Below are 21,517 nucleotides of genomic sequence, written 5' to 3'. Positions count from 1 at the left end.
GTGTCTCTCTCTGTCTCTCTCTTTCTGACCTATCCATGTCTCTTTCTCTCTCTCTCTTCAACCTGTCAGTGTCTCTCTCTCTCTCGCTCTGTTATGTCAGTGTTTCTCTCTGTGTCTCTCTTTCTTTTTCTGACCTGTCAGTGCCTCTCTCTCTCATTCTGATCTGTCAGTGTCTCTCTCTCTCCCTCTCTCTCTCTGTGACCTGTCAGAGTCTTTCTCTGTCTCTCTGACCTGTCATCATGTCTCTCTCTCTGTCTCTCTCTCTGTCTCTCTCTCTCTGACCTGTCAGTCTCTCTCCCACTCTCCGATCTGTCAATGTGTGTCCTCCTCTCTCTCCAAGCTGTTAGTGTCTCCCTCTGTCTCTCTTTCTCCGATCTGTCAGTGTCTCTGTCTTACTCTGCTATGTCAGTGCCTCGCTCTCTCTGACCTATCTTTGCCTCTCTCTCTCCCTCTGACCTGTCAGTCTCTCTCCTTCTCTCTCTCCAACCTGTCAGTGTCCCTCTCTCTCTCCCTCTCTCTCAGTTGTCAGTGTCTCTCTCCGTTTCTCTGATCTGTCAGCATGTCTCTCTCTCTCTGTCTCTGAGTCTCTCTTTACCTCCCTTTCTGACCTGTTAGCCACACTCTCTCCCTTTCTTTTTCTGACCTGCCAGTGTCTCACTCTGTCTCTCTGATCTGTCAGCATGTCTCTCTCTCTCTGTCTCTCTCCCTCTCCATCTCTGTCTCTGACCTGTAGGTCACTCTCTCTCCCTCTCTCTCCTTGACCCATCAGTGTCCCTCTCTCTCTCTCTGACCTATCAGTGCCTCTCTCTCTCTCTCTGTCTCTCTCTCTCTCTTTCTGATGTCAGTGTTTCTCGCTCTGTCTCTCTCTCTCTCTTTCTGACCTGCCAGTGACTCTGTCTGTCTCTCTCTTTGATCTGTCAGTCTCTCTCTCTCTCTCTCTCTCTCCCTCTGACCTGTCAGTGTCTCTCCCTGTCTCTCTGATCTGTCAGCATGTCTCTCTCTGTCCTGTCGGTCTCACTCTGTTTCTGACTTGTCAGTGTCTCTCTCTCTCTCTGACCTTTCAGCATCTCTCTCTCTCCTACTTGTTAGTCTCTCTGTCTCTGATCTGTCAGCATATCTCTCTCTCTGTCTCATTCACTCTCTCTCTGACCTGTCAGTCTCTCTCTCTCTCTCCCTCCCTGTTCTGTCAGTGTGTCTCTCTCTCCTTTGCTCCAATCTGTTAGTGTCTCCGTCTGTCTCTCTCTCTCCGATCTGTCAGTGTATTTCTCTGTCTCTCTCTCCGATCAATCTGTGTGTCTCTCTCTCTATCTCTCACTCTCTCCATCTCTCTCTGACCTGTCAGCATATCCCTCTCTCTCTTTCTCCTTCCCCTTCTCTTTCCGAAGTGCCAGTGTCTCTCTCTCTCTGACATGTCAGTGTTGCTCTCTGTCTCTTTCTGATCTGTCGGAGTCTCTCTCTCTCTTTGACATGTCAGTGTATCTCGCTCTCTCCAACCTCTCAGTGTTTCACTCTCTCACTGACTTGACAGCGTCTCTCTCTTTCCTTCTCTCGTTCTGACCTGTCAGTCTCTCTTCTTCCTCTTTCTGACCAGTCAGTGTCTCTGGGGTAAAACTCCAAGAAGTATGACTAATAGGAAACGAAGCAGCAGGTTGGCGTGTGGGGCGTTTGGGGGGGGGGGGTGTTGTGGAGGTATTCAACCATGGAAAATTATGAAAAACCTGAAAAGAAAGGAGAGCTCAGGAGAGGCTATTAAATTCTCCAGAACACAAAATAGGACAGAGTGTTTAGAAAAGGCTAGGAATCTAACTTCAAGCACATCAGATAAAGGGATGACAATGAGAAAGGGGATGGGAAATACAGGACTGAATGTGTTATATCTGAATGCTCGGAGTATATGAAATAAGGCAAATGAGCTTGTGGCGCAGATTGAAATTGGCAGGTATGATGTGGTGGGCATCACGGAGACATGGCTGTGAGGGGATCAGGACTGGGAGCTAAATACCCAAGGATATACATCCTATCGAAAAGATAGGCAGGTTGGCAGAGGGGATGGGGTTGCTTTACTAGTGAGAAATGAAATTAAATTGATAGCAAGAAATGTAGGGTCAGATGATGTAGAATCTGTGTGGGTAGAGTTGAGGAACCGCAAAGATAAAAAAAACCATAATGGGAGTTATGTACAGGCCTCCGAACAGTGGTCAGGATGTGGAGCACAAGATACACCAGGAATAGAAAAGATGTTTAAGAAAGGCAAGGTTACAGTGATCATGGGGGATTTCAATATGCAGGTAGACTGGGAAGATCAGGTTGGTAGCGGATCCCAAGAAGAGGAATTTGTGGAATGTCTACGAGATAGCATTTTGGAGCAGCTTGTGGTGGAGCCCACTAGGGAACAGGCAATTCTAGATTTAGTGATGTGTAATGAGGCAGATTTGATAAGTGAGCTTAGGGTGAAGGAACCCTTAGGAGGAAGTGACCATTATTTGATAGAATTTACCCTGCAATTTGAGAGGAAAAAGCTGGAATCAGATGTAACGGTATTACAGTTGAATAAAGGCAACTACAGAGGCATGAGGGAGGAGCTGGCCAGAATTGACTGGGAGATGAACCTAGCAGAAAAGACAGTGGAACAGCAATGGCAGGAGTTTGTGGGAGCAATTTGGGAGATGCAGCAAAAATTCATCCCTAGGAAGAAGAAGCATACTAAAGGGAGGACATTGCAACCATGGCTGACAAGGGAAGTCAGGGACAGCATAAAAGCTAAAGAGAAAGCATACAATGCAGCAAAGAGCAGTGGGAAACCACTGGATTGGGAAGCCTACAAAGACCAACAGAGGACAACTAAAAAAGAAATAAGGAGGGAGAAGATTAAATATGAGGGTAAACTAGCCAGTAATATAAAAGAAGATTGCAAGAGTTTTTTTAGATATATAAAGGGTAAGAGAGAGGCAAAAGTGGACATTGGGCCACTGGAAAATGACGCTGGAGAAGTAGTAGTGGGGAACAAAGAAATGGTGGAGGAACTGAATAGGTACTTTGCGTCAGTCTTCACGGTGGAAGATATGAGTAACATCCCCAAAGTTCAAGAGAGTCGGGGGACAGAGGTGAGTATGGTGGCCATTACCAAGGAGAACGTGCTAGGAAAACTGAAAGATCTGAAGGTGGATAAGTCACCTGGACCAGATGGATTACACTGCAGAGTTCTGAAGGAGATAGCTGAGGAGATAGTGGAAGCATTAGTGGTGATCTTTCAGGAATCACTGGAGTCAGGGAGGGTCCCAGAGGACTGGAAAATCGCTAATGTAACCCCCCTGTTTAAGAAGGGAGTGAGGCAAAAGACTGGAAATTACAGGCTGATTAGCCTGACCTCGGTCATTGGTAAGATTTTAGAGTCCATTATTAAGGATGAGATTTCAGAATACTTGGAAGTGCATGGTAAAATCGGGCAAAGTCAGCATAGTTTCATCAAGGGGAGGTCATGCCTGACAAATCTGTTAGAATTCTTTGAGGAGGTAACGAGTAGGTTAGACAAAGGAGAGCCAATGGATGTTACCTTCTTGGACTTCCAGAAGGCCTTTGACAAGGTGCCGCACAGCAGGCTGCTCAGTAAGATAAGAGCCCATGGTGTTAGAGGCAAGGTACTAGCATGGATAGAAGATTGGTTGTCTGGCAGGAGGCAGAGAGTGGGGATAAGGGGGTCCTTCTCAGGATGGCGGCCGGTGACTAGTGGAGTTCTGCAGGAGTCAGTGTTGGGACCACAACTTTTCACTTTATACATTAATGATCTAGAAGAAGGAACTGAGAGAATCCTGGCTAAGTTTGCAGATGATACAAACATAGGTGGAGGGACAGGTAGTATTGAGGAGGCGGGGAGGCTGCAGAAGGATTTGGACAGATTAGGAGAAAGGGCAAAGAAGTGGCAGATGGAATACAACGTGGGCAAGCATAAGGTCATGCAGTTTGGTAGGAAGAATAGAGAGACTGTTTTCTAAATGGGGAGAGAATTCAGAAATCTGGAGTGCAAAGGGACTTGGGAGTCCTAGTCCAGGATTCTCTTAAGGTTAACTTGCAGGTTGAGTTGGTAGTTAGGAAGGCAAATGCAATGTTGGCATTTATTTCGAGAGGACTAGAATATAAAAGCAGGGATGTGCTGCTGAGGCTTTATGAGGCTCTGGTCAGACCACATTTAGAATATTGGAGCAATTTTGGGGCCCATATCTCAGGAAGCATGTTCTAGCCCTGGACAGGGTCTAGAGGAGGTTCACGAGAATGATCCCAGGAATGAAAGGCTTAACATATAAGGAATGTTTGAGGACTCTGGGTCTATACTCGATGGAGTTTAGAAGGATGAGGGGGGATCTTATTGTAACTTACAGAATATTGAAAGACCTGGATAGAACGGACATGGGGAAGATGTTTCCATTAGTAGGAGAGACTAGGACCCAGCCTCAGAGTAAAGGGAAGACCTTTTAGAACAGAGATGAGGAGAAACTTCTTTAGCCAGAGAGTGATGAATCTATGGAATTCTTTGCCACAGAAGGCTGTGGAGGCCAGGTCATTGAGTGTATTTAAGACCGAGATAGATAGCTTCTTGATTGGTAAGGGGATCAAAGGTTATGGTGAGAACGTGGGAGAATGGGGTTGAGAAACGTATCTGCCATGATTGAATAATGGAACAGACTCGATGGGCCGAATGGCCTAATTTCTGCTCCTATGTCTTATGGTCTTTCTCTTTCTTTCTGACCTGTCAGTGTCTCTCTCTCTCTCTGACCTGTCAGTGTCTCTCTATCTTTCTTGCCCTGTCAGTGTTTCTCACTCTCTCCTGCTCTCCAACTTGTCTGCTTCTCACTCCCCCTTTATCCTACCCGTCAGTGTCTCTCTCTGACCTGTCAGTCTCTCTCTCTCTCTTGAACTGTCAACATGTCTCTCTCTCTCTCTCTCTCTCTAACCTCTCAGTGTCTCCCTCTCTCTCTCTCTGACCTGTCAATGTCTCTCTCTCTTTCTCTCTGACCTGTCAATGTCTCTCTCTCTCTCTCTGACCTGTCAGTATCTAACTCCCTCTCTCTCCAACCTATCAATCTCTCTATCTCTCTCTGACCTGTCAATGTCTCTCTCTCTCTGACCTGTCAGTATCTAACTCCCTCTCTCTCCAACCTATCAGTCTCTCTATCTCTCTCTGATCTGTCAATGTGTCCCCCTCTCTCTCCAACCTGTCACTCTCTCTGTCTCTCTCTTTCTTTCCTGTCAGTGTCTCTCTCTCTCTCACAGTGACCTGTCATTCACTCTTGCTCTCCCTCTCTCTGTGACCTTTCAGTGCGTCTCTCTGTCTCTGATCTGTCAGTGTGTCTCTCTCTCTGTCTCTCAATCTCTGTCTCTGTCCTGTTAGTCTTGCTCTCTTTCCGACCTGCCACTCCCTTTCTCTCTCTCTCTCTCTGACCTGTCAGTGTCTCTCTCTCTGACCTGTTAGTGACCCCCCTCTCTCTCTCTGTCCTGTCAGTCTCTCTCTCTCACTCTCTGACCTGTCAGTCTCTCTCTCTCTCTCTGACCTGTTAGCGTTTTTCTCTCTCCTATCCCTTCTGTCAGACACTCTATCTCTCCGATCTGTCGGTGTCTCTCACTGCATCCAATCTGTCAGTGTTCCTCTCTTTCTCTCTCTCTCCTGCTGTCATCTCCCTCTCTCTGCCACATTTCAGAGTCCCTCTCTCTCCTATCTGTCAGTCTCTCTCTCTCTCTCCAACCTGTCAGTGTCTCTCTGTCTCACTCTCTCACTCTCTGACCTGTCAGTCTCTCTCTCTGGCCTGTATATGTCTCTCATTCTCTATCTCTATCCAAATTGTCAGTGTCTCTCTTTTTCTCCCTCCCTCCCTCTCTCTCTCTCCGACCTGTCAGTGTCTCTCTCTCTCTGTCTCTCTCTCTCCCTCTCTCTCTCTCTCCGACCTGTCAGTGTCTCTTTCCAGCCTGTCAGTCTCTCTCTCGCTCTCTCTCTCTCTGACCTGGCAATGTCTCTCACTCTCTATCTCTCTCCAAACTGTCAGTCTCTCTCTCTCTCTCCCTCTGCCCCTCTCTCCCTGACCTGTCAGTGTCTCTTTCTTTCTTTCTGACCTGCAATGTCTCTCCCTCTTTCTCTCTCTCTCTCTGATCTGTCAGTGTCTCTCTCTCTCTCTCCAGCCTGCCAGTCTCTCTCTCGCTCTCTCTCTCTGTGACCTGGCAATGTCTCTCACTCTCATATCTCTCTTCAAACTGTCAGTCTCTCTCTCTCTTTCTCTCTCTCTCCTCTTCTCTCCCTGACCTGTCAGTGTCTCTCTCTTTCTTCCTGACCTGTCAGTGTCTCTCTCTCTTTCTCTCCCTCTCTCTCTCTGCTATAACTTCCGTCAGACACTCTATCTCTCTGATCTGTCAGTGTCTCTCATTGCATCCAATCTGTAAGTGTTCCTCTCTCTCTCTTGCTGTCATCTCCCTCTCTCCCATATTTCAGTCACTCTCTCTCCTAGTTGTCAGTCTCTCTCTCTCTCTGACCTATCAGTCTCTCTCTATCTCTCTTTCCAACCTGTCAGTGACTCTCTCTCTCTCTGACCTGTCAGTGTCTCTCTCTCTATTTCTCTGACCTGTCAGTGTTCTCTCTCTCTCTCTCTCTCTCTGCCCTGTCAGTGTATCTCACTCCCTCTCTGACCTGTCGGTCTCTCTCTCTTTCCGTCTCCCTCTGCCCTGTCAGTGTCTCTCTCACTCCTCCTGACCTGTCAGTGTCTTCCTCTCTCTCTCTCTGACCTGTCAGTGTCTCTCTCTCCCTCTCTCTCTGACCTATCAGTGTCTCTTTCTCTCTCCCCCTCTCTCTCTCTGACCTGTCAGTGTCTCTCTCTCTCTCCCTCTCTCTCTCTGACCTGTCAGTGTCTCTCTCTCCCTCTCTCTCTGACCTGTCAGTGTCTCTCTTGCTCTCTCTCCTATCCCTTCCATCTGACACACTATCTTTCCTATCCATCAGTGCTTCTCTCTCTCTCTGACCTCTTAGCGCCTCTCTCGCTCTCTCCCTCTCTCTCCTAACCCTTCTGTCAAACACTCTATCTCTCCTATCTGTCAATGAATCTCACTGCATCCAACCTGTCAGTGAATGTCTCTCTTTCTTTCTCTCCTGCTGTTATCTTTCTCTCTCTCTCCCACATTTCAGAGTCTCTCTCTCTCCTACCTGTCAGTGTCTAACTCTCTCTCTCCTCTCTGCATATGACCTCTCTCTCCTACCCAACTGTCCCCCTCTCTCTCTCTCACCTGTCAGTCTCTCTTTTTCTCCCCAACCTGTCAGTCTCCCTTTCTCTCTCTCTCTCTCATAACCTGTCAGTCTGTCTCTGTCTCTCTGCTTCCTGTCTCTGCCCGTCTCTTTCTCTCTCTCCTGCCTACTGCTGTCTCTCACCCACACCTACCTGCTGGTTCTGGTAAGCTGTGACAGTTGTAAATTCAGTCTCTGGGAAAATGAATGTGTGGACTCCATTAGCTGGGAGGCTCTGATTCACAGAGATGTGTTCATCCGCCTCTTTCACTATCACATGAATTCGTGGTCGGTACTTGTGCATGGATTGGAGGATAATCTAGAAATAGTGAGAGAAATACTTTAAAGACATTCTATTTAAGGTAAAATTTATCAAAATCTATTGTGTGTGTTGAACAGTTCTCTGATCTCCCATCTCCTTCTAGTTTTAAGTTATGTTTTTGCATGCATTTGAAATAAACCTGTGGTTATTAAAGCTAATGATAAATCACAGTCTGAGCTGTCTGAGTTTATTCACTGTTGTTGTGATTAGCAATGGGGCAGAGGTTGTGCGTATCTGCAGTAACATTGCAAGAATGCAATTTCTGTCCAGCATAGGCGAACCTCTCCCACTGCTGAGAAAATGTGTCTCATGCAGTTCACTTTAAACTAGATGCCAGAACTACTGAATTATGCAGCATGGGACAAGTCCATTCGGCCCATCATACCCATACAACTTTTAAAATGAGTTGCCCAATGATTCCTATTCTCCTGCTCAATCCTCCTAGTCCCTTAAATTCCACATGTTCAAGTATTTATTCAGTCTCTATTTGAAAGTAACTAATGAATCTGCTTGCACTGTCCTTTCAGCTGTGCATTCCAGATCATCACATAAATACCTGAGTATTATACACTTTCACATAGTTTCTCGCACCCATAAATTGTGACAAGCAAACACACTGTCACAAGCAAATACACTGTCACATACACACATAAACTGACACAAACGCATACACACTGTCACACACTGTCACAAGCACATATTGTCGCAAACATAGACACTGTCACACACACAAACTGCCACAAATGTACAAACACTGTCACACACAAACTGCAATAAACACACACTGTCACAAACACATAGTTTCTAACACAGTCACAAAACACACCCTGTGACATACACACATACACACACTGTCACATACATGCACATACACTGTCACATACCCACACACTGTCACATACACACACACTCACATACACATATTGTCACATACACACACACTGTCACAGAAACACACACTGTTACATACACACACTATCCCAGACACACACACTGCTACATACACACACTGTCACATACATAAACACTGTCACATGGAAACACACTGTCACAAATATATACTATCACATACACACACTGTCACATTTACACACACTGTCATAAACACACAGACAGTCACAAACAGATACACATTGTCACACCCACATACAGTATCACATACACACACACTGTCGCAAACACACAGATGGGCACATACACTCACACACTGTCACATGTACACAATGTCACATATCCATTCTTTATTACATGCACACACTGTGACATGCAACTGTTTCATATACACACTGCCACATACACACACACTGTCACATACATACACACTGTCACATACATACACACTGTCATATCCACACACACTGTCACATACAAACTCACTGTCACAAATACACAGACTGTCACAAACACACACTGTCACGTTTACACAAACACTGTCATTAACAAACATACAGTCACAAACAGACAGACATTGTCACATCCACGCACACTGTCACACATGTAAGAACATACAGACACAATGTTACATATACACACACACATACACACACACACCGTCACAAACAAACACTGTCACACACATACTGTCACATACACACACACTGTCAGAAACACACACATAGGCCTGAATTTTACTCTTGGCAGGCGCGTACAATCGACGGGACCGGTCGGGAAACAGGTCCCGACGGCGATCGGACAACAACTGCGCTTTCATATTGGTGGATCAATTAAGGCCTGTCCAGCATAAAATGTGTCTACCCAATGGTTGGGAAGGGTCAGGCAGGGGCAGGGGTGGGGGCGGGGATCTATCGGGCGGTGGGTCCAACGGTGACCCAGTGGGCAGTTTGAAAATGGCACAGGCAGCTCCTTTTAGGCTGCCGTGCTGGAGAGTGAAGCTATGGCCTCAACAGTGACTGGAGATGCCAAGAGGGAAGGCTGGTTGGGTGGGCACTTGCCCCCCCCCCCCCCCCCCAGTTTTCGGGTGAGTGCCTCACGGTGCTATTGGAGGAGTCGGCTGCATCAGAGGGCTGAGGTGGGACACCCTCGTCCCCAGAGATGGAAGGAGGGGGCCACTGCACTTGACAAAAAGAGCTTGAGAGGAGGTGGCAGCTGAGGTCAGCTGCCATGGTGTTGTGTGGTGCACATGGGTGCCGTACTGCAAATGGTACCATGACCTGCTGCGCTTGGGAAGGGTTAGTGCCGTGTTGGCATGGATTAGTGTGATGAAGTGTTAAGGTGTGGCTGTGCCCCTGTGGAGCTCAGGGGTGGCAGAGTCTGAGTGTCAACTGTAAATCACGGTGGAGCTGGCCAAGGGGGTGAGCCCTGGCTGCTTGGACTGAGTACCTTGCAGCTCAAGGGCCACGACTCAGATGAACCCTGCCAGGTGTTCCTCAGGTGGGGTTGGCCAGGCTGCAATGGTGCTGCAGGTAGAGAGTGGACTAATCAATGCTTCTCTGTCCTTTCAGGAGAAGATATCCCACAACAATATTGAGAGATTGTGGACAGATGGAGGCCCCCCAAACATCCTAATCCTGACCTGATACAAACAGGACACCTAGAGCTGGAGAGGCACCATGCGCCTCAATCAACCAGTTGTGGACAGGCTGGGGTGTCAGATGAAGGTAAGAGCACAGTGCACAGAGATGAGAATTTTGGACTGTGCAACCATTCTAGTGCAGTCTCTTCATTGATGGGAGCCTCAAACCTGGAGTTCCCACTGATCATTGAAAGATGAAGGCACCATGATGCAGATCTCCATTGTCTCACCAGGTGCCTGGCATGCACAATGACAGTGTGATGACTTTAACTACTGACATGTTGTTGTTCTTTCTTATATTCACCAGCATGCAGCCAACCACAGAACCCCAAGGAGCTACCCCTGATGCCAGAGGATCATCAGGCTTCACATGCACCTGCGTCATACCCATTCCCTGAACCAGGCACCAATGCAGATACCAGCACCTTGGTGGGTGTTAGATCTTCAGTTAGAATGTCGGACCATAGCGGTGAGGGCATTTCACACTCACTTGAGGAGCAGGCGGAGGCAGAGAGTGCCCAGGGTGCCGGCAGTTGGAGGACTGCTGGAGGCCAGAATGATACTGAGGCGATGGCCTCTGAAATCATCCATTCGGCAGCAGATGCTGGATGTCCAGTGGGTTGTGCGTGAGGACCTGGTGGAGATTCATGAGGATATGCTTGCCATGGTCTCTGTTGTGCATGGGTCCATGCGGAGCGTAAGCACTGCATTGACCCTCATGACCGAGCGCACTGCCTCCTCCATTGAGAGAGTGGCGACTCTCATGGAAAGGCAGCTCCAGGATCAGAATCAGGGGTTCCTGGGGTTGCACTCGGACCTGCAAACCCTCGCACAGGCAATAACTTCAGGTGGTCAATGCCAGGAGTTGGATGAGGCACCCAGTATCCCATCAAGGTGCCTGTCCATCAATGACGATAAGGGAGATCCAGAGAAACCCCAACACGTTGGTGCACAAGCTGCTTGTCTTCTCTGCGGGCTCCTCTCAGGGTGCTCAGGATGACGGCTGCAGCTCCTCCACCCCCCCTGTCAGCGACCGTGGCATCTGATGAGGCTGCAATGACTGGGGAGATGCCAACCATGGTACTGGCTGCTCTCTCCCAGGCGCAGGCTCCACTGGCCAGAGGACAACAGCCTAGGTCATCAAGGCCAACAGGACAGCAGAGTCAGCAGGCTGTCTCCAATGCCGGTGCCAGTGAGGGGGGAGGGGGGCACTCAGAAACATAGGTTTAAGACGCCATGAGCACAAGAGGGACTGGTTACGGGTGATCTTCTGTTCTGTAATGTTTTCTTTATGTTTATGTGTGGAACTGAACACCAGGAATGGTTATGTTAATTAGTTTTAATTGTGAAAATTACATAAATTAGTTTTTGTCGTAATGGTCTGAGTATGCTTCACCTTTTATTTTTGGTACAGGGTACACCAGTATGTAATGCTGGACATGAGTGGCTCTAAATTTTACTGGACAGGCATTGAGTGGACTTTGGATTCAAATGAGAGGATCCTTTCAGACATCTGGGATGGAGGCAGGAGCCCCGGCATGAAGCGAAAGCAGATCTTTGGCAGCCTAGCTGATGGACTATTGGATCAAGGCATCTTGAATGGATGACCCTGCCTCCCTGGAGGTTACAGACGTCTGCCTCCATGCCCTCAGTGTTCTCCTCACCATGCTCCTCTTCTCACTCATACTGGATTCATCATCTGTGGCCTGTGGAGCTGCCTCAAGATCCTCTTCATCTTATGGGTCCCCCCTTGCCAGTGCCAGATTGTGAAGAGAGCAGCATGCATCCACGATCAGTGACACCCACTCTGGGGGGGTATTGTAGTGCTCCCCATGAATGGTCCAGGCATCGGAAGCCATCTTCAGAAGACCTATGGTCCTCACTGTCACTACCCTTGAGGAGGCATGACTCCTACTATAACGCTGCTCTGTCTCTGTTCTTGGGTAGTGGAGAGGCATCATAAGCCACCTTTTCAACGGATAGCCCTTGTCACCCAGCAGCCATCCATCCAGTCAGGCTGCAGCACTGAAGAGCCTCGGCACCTGCGAGTGTTTCAGGATGTAAGCATCATGGTTGCTATCAGGGTACATCGCATAGTCTTACAGAATCTGCATCCTGTGATCACACACTATCTGCACGTTCATGGAGTGGAAGCCCTTCCTGTTGATGAAGGCACTCGACTGCCCCGCTGGAGCCTTGATGGTCATATGTGTGCAGTCCATTGCATCCTGGATGCGGGGGAACCCAGCAATCGCAGCAAACCTCTGGCTGGCTCAGTCTGGCTGGCCTCGTCCATATGGAAATGAATAAATGTCAATACCCACCTGAGCAGAGCATCAGTCACCAGCTTGCCACATCTATGGACAGCTGACTGGGACACTGGACAAAGATCCCTCACTGACCCCTGGAAAGAGCCAGAGTCATAGAAGTTGAAGGCCACTGTGACCTTCAGAGCCACTGGCATGGGGTGTCTGACCACATAGTCAGAGGTGATCTCAGGCCTGATCCTCTGACAGTGGAGGTCACTGTCTCCCTTGAGAGACGGAGCCTCCTTCAGCAATGCACCCCAGGCATATTGAGGTAGCTGCATCGCCACCTGTAAACCCTAGCAATACCTTAGTGACTTCTTCTATAGCCCCTTCCGCCTTGGACTTCCTGTTGGCCCTGCACCCCTTCTACCTGTGCTCTCCTCCCACAGGTCCCTCCCCTGGAAACTGCATTGGGACACCCGATCTCCTCTCCTTCTGCCCCTCTCTTCCTCCTCAGAGGAGATGCCACCAGCGGAGACCACAATCCCCATTAGCAGGCTTACAGAAAGCTGGTTCAGAAGGGGCGGGTGGGGGTAGTCGGGAAGCCGAATGCCGCCTGCAATCGGGGCCGAACCACGATTTCATACTGGGGGGCCAATTAAGTCCTGCCCAGTATGAAATGCGAGTGGTAGCGCTCAGTGCAGGCAGGGGAGGAGGGCGAGTGGGGAACTTTGCGCATGCGTGCGAGTGAGCACTTGAAAGAGTTTTAAAAGATCACATGAAGAATTTTAAAAGTTACAAAAAAGGATTTTTAAAATGTTATAAACATGACCCCACATGTAACTTTTTCACATGAGTTATAAATGAAATTTTAAAAATTTTATTTTACTTTTATTTGTTTTTGGAAACCTTATCCAGCCCGTCAACCTTAAGGTTAATTTTCTTTGTGATGGCGTTAATAAGCCTTTTAATTGTCGGTCGGTGTGCTGCCATTTCCCGCGCGCGCTCACAGACCGAAATACCATGCGACTGCTCGCCTGACATCAACACATGTCATTTTAGGCTTGAGTGGGTCGTGCGCGTGCCTGCCCGCCGAGATAAAGATTCTGCCCGCTGTCACAAACATACACTGTTACAAAGACACACCATTACATAGATAGTCACATACAGAATCACAGAATTGTTATGGTGCAGAAGGAGGCCATTCGGCCCATCATGTCGGCAGCAGATGTCTGAACATTTTAACTTAGTGCCAATCTCCTGCCTTTTCCCATAAACCTGCACATTGTTTCTATTTAAATAATTATCTAATGCCCTCTTGAATGCCTCAATTGTACCTACCTCCGCCACACTTCCAGGTAGTGCATGCCAAACCCTAACTACTCACTGTGTGAAAAAGTTTTTTTTCACTCGCATTTGCTTTTTCTGCAAAACACTTGAAAACTGTGCCCTCTAGTTCATAATCCGTTTATGAGCGGGAACAGTTTTTCCCTATCTATTCTGTCCAGCCCCCTCATGATTTTGAAAACTTCTGTCAAGTCTCGTCATAACCTTCTCATCTCCAAGGAAAACAGTCCCAATTTTTCCAATCTTTCCTCATAACTGAAGTGTCTCATCCCTGGAACCACTCTCATAAACCTCTTCTGCATTCTCTTCAATGCGTTCACATCCTTCCTATAGTTTGGCGGCCAGAACTGTACACATACTCCAACTGAGGTCTAACCAGTGTCTTATATAAGTTCATCAAAACCTCCCTGCTTTTGTACTCTATGTCCATATTAATGAAGCCTAGAATACTGTATGCTTTAGAGGCAACACTCTATGCTTCAGAAACAACCTGTCCTGCCACTTTTAATGGCTTATGTACATATACACCCTGGTCTCTCTGCTCCTGCATATCCTTTAGAATAGTATTCTTTATCTTATACTGTCTCTCCATGTCCTCTGTACTGAAGTGTATCACCTCACACTTCTCTGCATTGAATTTCATCTGCCACTTATCTGCTCACTCCACCAATATATCAATATCCTTTTGAAGTTCTGCACTGCCCTCCTCATAGTTTACAATTCTCCCAAGTTTTGTGTTGTCTGCAAACTTTATTGTCCCCTGCACACCAAGAGCTAAATCATTAATTTATATCAGGAAAAGCAAGGGTCCCAATATTGACCTCTGGGGAACTCCAGCCCAAAAAATACTCATTAACCATTACTCTCTGTTTCCTATACCTCGGCCAATTTTGTATCCATGTTGCTATTTCCCCTTTTATTTGATGACTTATAACTTTCCTCACAAGTCTGTTGCGTGACACTGTTTCAAACGCCTTTTGGAAGTCCATGTACACCACATCAACGGTCTTGCCCTCATCAACCACCTCTGTTACCTCTTCAAAAAACTCCAGCAAGTTAGTTAGACATGATTTTCCTTTAACAAGTCCATGCTGACTCTTCCAAATCAATCCACCTTTTTCCATGTAACTATTAATTCTATCCCGAATAATTGTTTCTAGAAGTTTCCCCACCTCCAAAGTTAAATTGACTGGTCTGTAATTGCAGGGCAGATCTTTACAACCTTTTTTGAACAAGGGCATAATGTTTGCAATTCTCCAGTCCTCCAGCAGCTCCCCCGAATCCAGGGAACATGGAAAGTGCCTCCGCAATTTCCACTCTCACTTCCTTCAATATCCTTGGATGTTTCTTATCTGTTCCCGGTGCCTTATCAACTTAAAGTACCAACAGCTTATCCAGTACCTCCTCCTTATCAATATTAAATCCTTCTAGTGACTGAGTTTCCTCCTCTGAGACCAAGGCCTGGTTGGTCAAGAAAGATGCAAAGTATTAATTTAATACCTTGGTCATGCCTTTTGCCTCTATGTGTAAATCCCCTTTTTGGTCCCTAATAGGCCCGAGTCCTCCTTTCACCACCTTTTTACTACTGATGTGCTTATAGAATATTTTGGGATTTCCTTTTATGTTAGCTGTCAGTCTTTTTTCATAAACCCTCTTTGCTTCTCATATTCATTTTTTCACATCCCTTCTGAACCTTCTGCATTCTGTTTGGTTCTCAATTGTATTGGCTACCTGACACCTGTCGTAAGCACACTTTTTCTTCCTTAACTCAATTTCTATCTCCTTTGTCATTCAGGGAGCTCTGGATTTGTTTGTCCTACCCTTTCCTTTTGAGGGAACGTACCTTGACTGTGTCCAAACCATCTCCTCTTTGAAGGTAGCCCATTGTTCAGCTGTTTTTCCCACCAACCTTTGAGTGCAATCTATCTGGCCCAGCTCCGTTCTTGCCGCATTGAAGTCCTCTCTCTGCCAGTTGATTATTCTTACCCTGGATTGACCAATGTCATTTTCCACTGTCATCCTAAACCTTATGATACAATGATCACTGTCTCCTAAATGTTCTCCCACTGTCACTTCATCTACTTGGCCCACCTCATTCTCAAGAACCAGGTCTAGCAGTGCCTCATTTCTTGTTGGACTGGACACATACTGCTGTAGGAAATCCTCCTGAGCACAATCCAGGAATGCTTTTCCCTCACTGCTCCTTACACTACCACTATCCCAGTCTATTTATGGGTAATTATAACCTCCGTATGATGTTTACAGCTCTCTGTAATTTCTTTGCAGATTTGTTCCTCTATATCCTTCCCACTGGCTGGTTATCTATACATTACACCGAGCAATGTAATTGCACCCTTCCTATTCCTTAGATCTAGCCAAATCGATTCTATCCTTGAATCCTCTGGCACATCCTCTTTCTCCAGTACTGCAATACCCTCCTTAGCCAAAAGCACCATCCCTCCTCTTTTTTTCTTTCCTATCTTTTCTGAACACTTTGTAACCAGGAATATTTAGCACCCAGATCTGTCCTTCCTTAAGCCAGTTCTCCATTATTGCCACAACATCATAATCCCACAAGGCAATCTGTGCCTGTAGCTTCCCAGTTTTATTATCTATACTCCATGCATTCACATACATGCAGTGTAGCCCTGATTTAGACTTCATTTCTTGCTCCCGTACTCAACACCATCTATTTACTTATGATTCTCTATTTTAGTGCTATCTGCCTCTCCCAAAATTCTGTGCACCCTGGTACTACTTTCTAACATTATCTCCTGGTTCCCACACCCTTGTTGAGATAGTTTAAACCCTCCCCAACAGCACTAGCAAAACGCCCCACAAGGAATTCAATCCCAGTTCTGTTCAGATGCAACCCCCCCATCCAGTTTGTATGGTGCCATCTCCCCCAGTGCCAGTCCCAGTGTCCCAGGAACATAAAGCCCTCCCTCCTGCACCATCTTTCCAGCCACACATTCATCTGTCTTATCTTCATATTTCTGTACTCACTTGCACATGGCACTGGGGTAATCTAGAGGACTTGCTTGCTAATTTTCTACCTAGCTCCCAAATTCCAATTGCGGGACCACATCCCCTTCCTACCTATGTCATTAGTGCTAATGTGGACCACGACCTCGGGCTGTTCGTCCTGCCCCACAAGAATATCCTGCAGCTGTTCTGTGACATCCTTGACCCTAGCACCAGGGAGGTAACAAGCCATCCTGGAGTCACGTTGACAGCCGCAGAAACGCCTGTCTGTTCACACACTGTCTCTCACACACACACTGTCACATGCAGTCACACACACACATACACACAGTCACATACACACACGTTGTCTCACACATACACACACACAGTCACACACACACTGTCGTACACAGTCAGAAACACACACCATTGCGCACACAGTCACAAACACACACACGCACACAGTCACAAACGCACACACTGTCACATACACAGTCAGAAACACACACACTATCGCACATACACACATTCGAGTTTGAAAATTATTGCATGCAACAATATTTGCCGGGTTTGTGGTCGTGTAAATATCACGGTTTACGGGGCCTGTATTGCTCAGATAAGGTTAAAATTGGAGACTGAATGCTTACATGTCCCTTCTCGTCCATATCATTGTTAGTGAGTTTTACCCGGTCGAAGCTGACGACTTGCTTCATCCAGGACTCCCCTGAAGCTGGTGAGTCAGGGTGCACGTAGAGGCGGGGTGTTAGCTGAGACTGTTCCGTGTTTCCGGCCACCATCCACTGGGAGCTGTGATACACGTACCTGTAAACAACACACAACCAGTGAATGTCCGGGGAGGGCGAAGGGTGAAGGGGGAGAGGTGACGGGGCGTGGGGGTTTGGATCTGGCCCTCAAGCTGCAAAAGTTAACGGGTGTAAGAATCATAGGATAATACAGCACAGAAGGAGGGCATTCGGCCCATCGTGCATGTGCCGGCTCTTTGAAACAGCGATCCAACTAGTCTCAGTTCCCTGCTCACCACCCCCACCCCCCACATTGCTGTAACATTCCCTTTCAATTATTTCCTTTTGAAAGTCATTATTCAATCTGCTTCCAGCGCTTTCCCGGCAGTGCAGCCTGGACAATAACAACTTGTGTAAAAAGAATCCTCTTCCCTTTACGAAACCTCCTGAAATCTGTGATTGGTGACCCTGCTGTGACTGGGAACACTTTCGCCTTATTATTTACTTTGCTAACGGCCTTCATTTTGAACGTGATCACATCTCCCTCGAACATCTCGGCTCGGTGAGGAACACGAACAACATCCATGGTCACTCCATAACTGAAACCCCTTGTCCCCGGTGTCATGCCGCCAAATTTGCTTAGTCAGTCCCTGAGAGTTGGTATGTCGGGAGCAGCATTGAAGCGTGGTTATCATAATGATTTTGCGGGGTGGGGGGGGTGGTGGACAATTAAATGTTAACATGAGAGACAGCTCTCATTTTGAGCTGGGGTCGTGGTTCTTGTCGGGTTCACAACCGCCGTCGATTTGACTTTTGTGCCTCATGTTGTCCTGCTGTGTAATCAGGTGCAACACTTCAATTCCGAGTCTTCCCCTCAATTCTACTGAACATTTACCCGAATTGTTTGGTTTATGACTCCGCAGGTGCTGCCAGAGCTGCTGAATATTACTGCTTTGATTTCGGATGTCCAGGACCCAGTGTTTTGCTTTTATATCAGTTCTGGTTTTACTTACTTTTGAGGCGATGAGCGAAAAGTGTCAAGCAAAGCAACTCATTCTCAAGATGTGAAATCTAGTCAGAGAAGGCGGTCTGAAACCGAACCTTAAAAAATGACTTGGCTCACTAAGAAATCCACAGTAGCAAATAAAAAAAAATCCAATTGGAGTTTAAATCGCTTAATTCACGAATGTTATACGCCTTTATACGGTTGTATATAAAAGCCAAGTCACAACATGATCCCTGTAACAATGAGGGACAATAGTGTTACATGTGTTAAGATTTAAAGGGTAGGTGAGCGAAATACATTGCGGGTCTCTCGGAGAGTTGACAATATGCCCTCGCGGTGGACGGGCAGTTATAGGTTTCGGTACCTGTATCTCTTAGAATCCACGGGGATAATGTCCATGGCGATGTAATATTGCTTGGCCGGTTCCAGGCCTTTGATTTTCACCCGTACGGCGGGAAACATGCGCCTGCAAACAGATAAATTACGGTCAGACCCCGCACTTGCCTTTCCCCTCATGAGACACGAGCTTCTAACCAGCCCGCCGAACAGAACACATCGCATTTCAAATGTGATTATGCATTCTTTTCTCCGGTTTGAGAATCCGGATCCCTGATTTATAATCAAGCTTCTTGGCTGACTGTGACTGAATCAGGCAAATCTATTATGTGGAGATTTTCTTTGATACTTGGAGCAGCAAATCCTAACATTTCCCTGTTTGTTTTACATGGAAACCATAAATCACGAGCCTTGCTCCAAGTATGTGAGGAACCGAGCGAGTAACGCATCATTACATTTCTGATATGCAACTCCACAAAAGTAGAAATATTCCCAATATTTGAAAGGAACTGATTGTTTAACCGCCTGTTTCCATGCAGAGGCTATGTGATTTTGGTTTTATGTATATATATATATATATATATGTATCGGGCTAAATTCGAAGCAAATGGGGGTAGTGAAACAAACCGGACTTTCAAAATGTGTGGAAGACCGGAGCTCAGCTGTTCCCGGTTTAGCTGAATGACTTTTGAGAAGTTAACCCTCGTTCAGGGCCAGAGGGGATCTGATAAAAAGAAACCCCTGCGTTTCCATTCGGTGACGCTTTGCTTGTTTTAAAATTTGTCAAACGGAAAAACATCAACAGACTCCCCATTTCGTTATAAATTGAAGACGGAACAACCCAGAGTATATTCATAAAATGCAATGCACTGATGAGATCGGTGCTTTCTCTCTCTCTCTATCGGGCACGGACCTGGTCTCTCCCCTCCGCCCCCCCCCCCCCCCCCCCCCCTCCCGCCCGTCCTCACCTGCCAGCTTTAGTGATGATCATCTCTGTTCCAATTTCATGGAACCTTTTCCAAAGCTCCGTTCCTTGTAGCTCTACCCGGAAACCTCCCGAGTCACCGCCGCGCGATATGGGGGACAGGCAACGGCGGCTTTTGCTCCTTTGGCCTCTCGCCTCCACTGCTCCATCAACATGCAAAATAACAAAAACAAACAATCCTGAACAAAGCCACGTCCAATGCCCCCGCTTCGACACCCGGTTCCAGCAACCTCCACACCACACCCCCGTCCCTTCCCCCAACCCCTCAAGACCTCCATCTGAATGTCATCACCTCGAACTTGCAACTTGGGGCAACTTTAAACAAAAAAAAAACAAATAAAGCCTCTTCAAAAGTTACACGAAACTTGCAACCTGGGTCTAGGAAAAACAACCTTTTATTCCCACAACTTACTTGGTCGTGGGATATAATTCATGAGGCTAGCTGATATCGTTTAAAATATTGATTATTACTGCTTCACATCTTTAAATGTTAACTCGTATTTCCAAAACAAAGTGGGGGGTTGAAGCCTGGAACTAAATAATCTATTAAAAATTGATCCCGGTATCGACAAAAGCAGAATAAAAGTTATTGAAGTAAAAAGCAGAATCGAAAAAGGCAAGGACCGGCTTACAAACCGAGATCCACCAAATAAGAAAAAAAATCAAAGACTTCTAATTTGTAAACATAGTCCTTTTGCGGAATGATAGCATAGAAATATAAAGATCGCGGAGATTTTCCGCTATTGTGAGTTAGTCTCTGCCCGTCTCGATCATTATTAGACAAAGTTGACTGACTAGATTGCTCCTCTTCTCTCTGCTTGGAGCGCTCAGGCTGTTTCAGCAGGTCGCCCGCCCCATCTCTCAGCTTCTCATCCTCGGTGTCTTCAAGTTTTCTCTTCAGGGAGTTCCCCACCAGAGATTCCACGGAGAAAGCATGAGCACGGGAACTCAGAGCCATCGGGCCGTTACCCTTAAATCCCGGCGATCAGACGCCAGTCCCGGGGTCGAGAGGAATTGAAGAGATCGTCTTGAAACGGCGCGTCCAAGCCGTGCTGGGAGACTGAGGAGATTCACTCTGTGTCCCAGAATGAGTGCCATTCCAGTTTAGTGGGAGGCTTTGACTGGAAGCCGCACTCTCTGCATCACGCCAGGGCAAAAGGAGCCATTCATTTCCCCACAGTCTCCCCCCTGCAGTGCCAAGTGCGCTTCTGGAGGGCGAGAGCTCACCCCTCGTCAAAGTCAAGCCAATAGCAACACACCAGTGGAGCCAAGAGCGAGTGAAGCTCTACTAATTATACCCAAGGAAGTGCCCTTCCTTACACTGGCTGGACGTGGAGCTAATTATTAACAGGCAGGCCTGTCTGTCTGGCGATACAGTATGTAAATATGGGCATGTACGGATCACTGACACGTTTTTATCAGTCCTGTGGCAAGTTAAGATCAACTTTGGCAAAGACTCATCTTCAAAGGCAAATGTTCCAAGAAGGAGCGAATCTCCAGTAACACCGCCTGCATGTATCTATATATACACATCTATAATGTGTGTGTACATATATATGCATATATATTTACGTATGGGTGTGTACATAAAAGTGTGCGGGTATATGTGTTTATGTATCTTTAATATTTGAACGAGACCCAGTTTTCTGAAGTTTCCATTGAACAGAAAGCTCCCACAAAGCTGCTCCTTTTAATGCACTGTTAGCCACTGTATGGAAATCACATTTATGCCACATTTGACGTGTTTGTGTAGTTCTACCCATGAACTGAT

At 46.9% G+C, this 21,517-nt stretch overlaps 1 protein-coding gene across 1 annotated transcript in view; it reads right to left on the bottom strand.

Annotated features, from left to right (window-relative positions):
- Positions 1 to 20,606, bottom strand: part of LOC121282283 (T-box transcription factor TBX22-like) — a 122,646-nt gene extending 102,040 nt beyond the window's left edge. The window contains exons 1-5 of the mRNA XM_041195928.1: positions 20,542 to 20,606; positions 19,730 to 19,886; positions 18,790 to 18,891; positions 17,324 to 17,498; positions 7,413 to 7,577 (exon numbers count right to left, since the gene is read on the bottom strand). Of these exons, the coding sequence (XP_041051862.1) occupies positions 7,413 to 7,577; positions 17,324 to 17,498; positions 18,790 to 18,891; positions 19,730 to 19,886; position 20,542 (600 nt within the window). The 5' untranslated portion in view covers positions 20,543 to 20,606. The remainder of the gene's footprint in view (positions 1 to 7,412; positions 7,578 to 17,323; positions 17,499 to 18,789; positions 18,892 to 19,729; positions 19,887 to 20,541) is intronic.
- Between the last annotated feature and the right edge of the window lie 911 nt (positions 20,607 to 21,517).

The sequence above is a fragment of the Carcharodon carcharias genome, chromosome 9 (genome assembly GCF_017639515.1).
Source record: "Carcharodon carcharias isolate sCarCar2 chromosome 9, sCarCar2.pri, whole genome shotgun sequence".
Lineage (NCBI taxonomy): Eukaryota > Metazoa > Chordata > Chondrichthyes > Lamniformes > Lamnidae > Carcharodon > Carcharodon carcharias.
The sequence above is the reverse complement of the archived record's forward strand: the minus strand, read 5'-3'. Positions and strand labels throughout refer to the sequence as shown.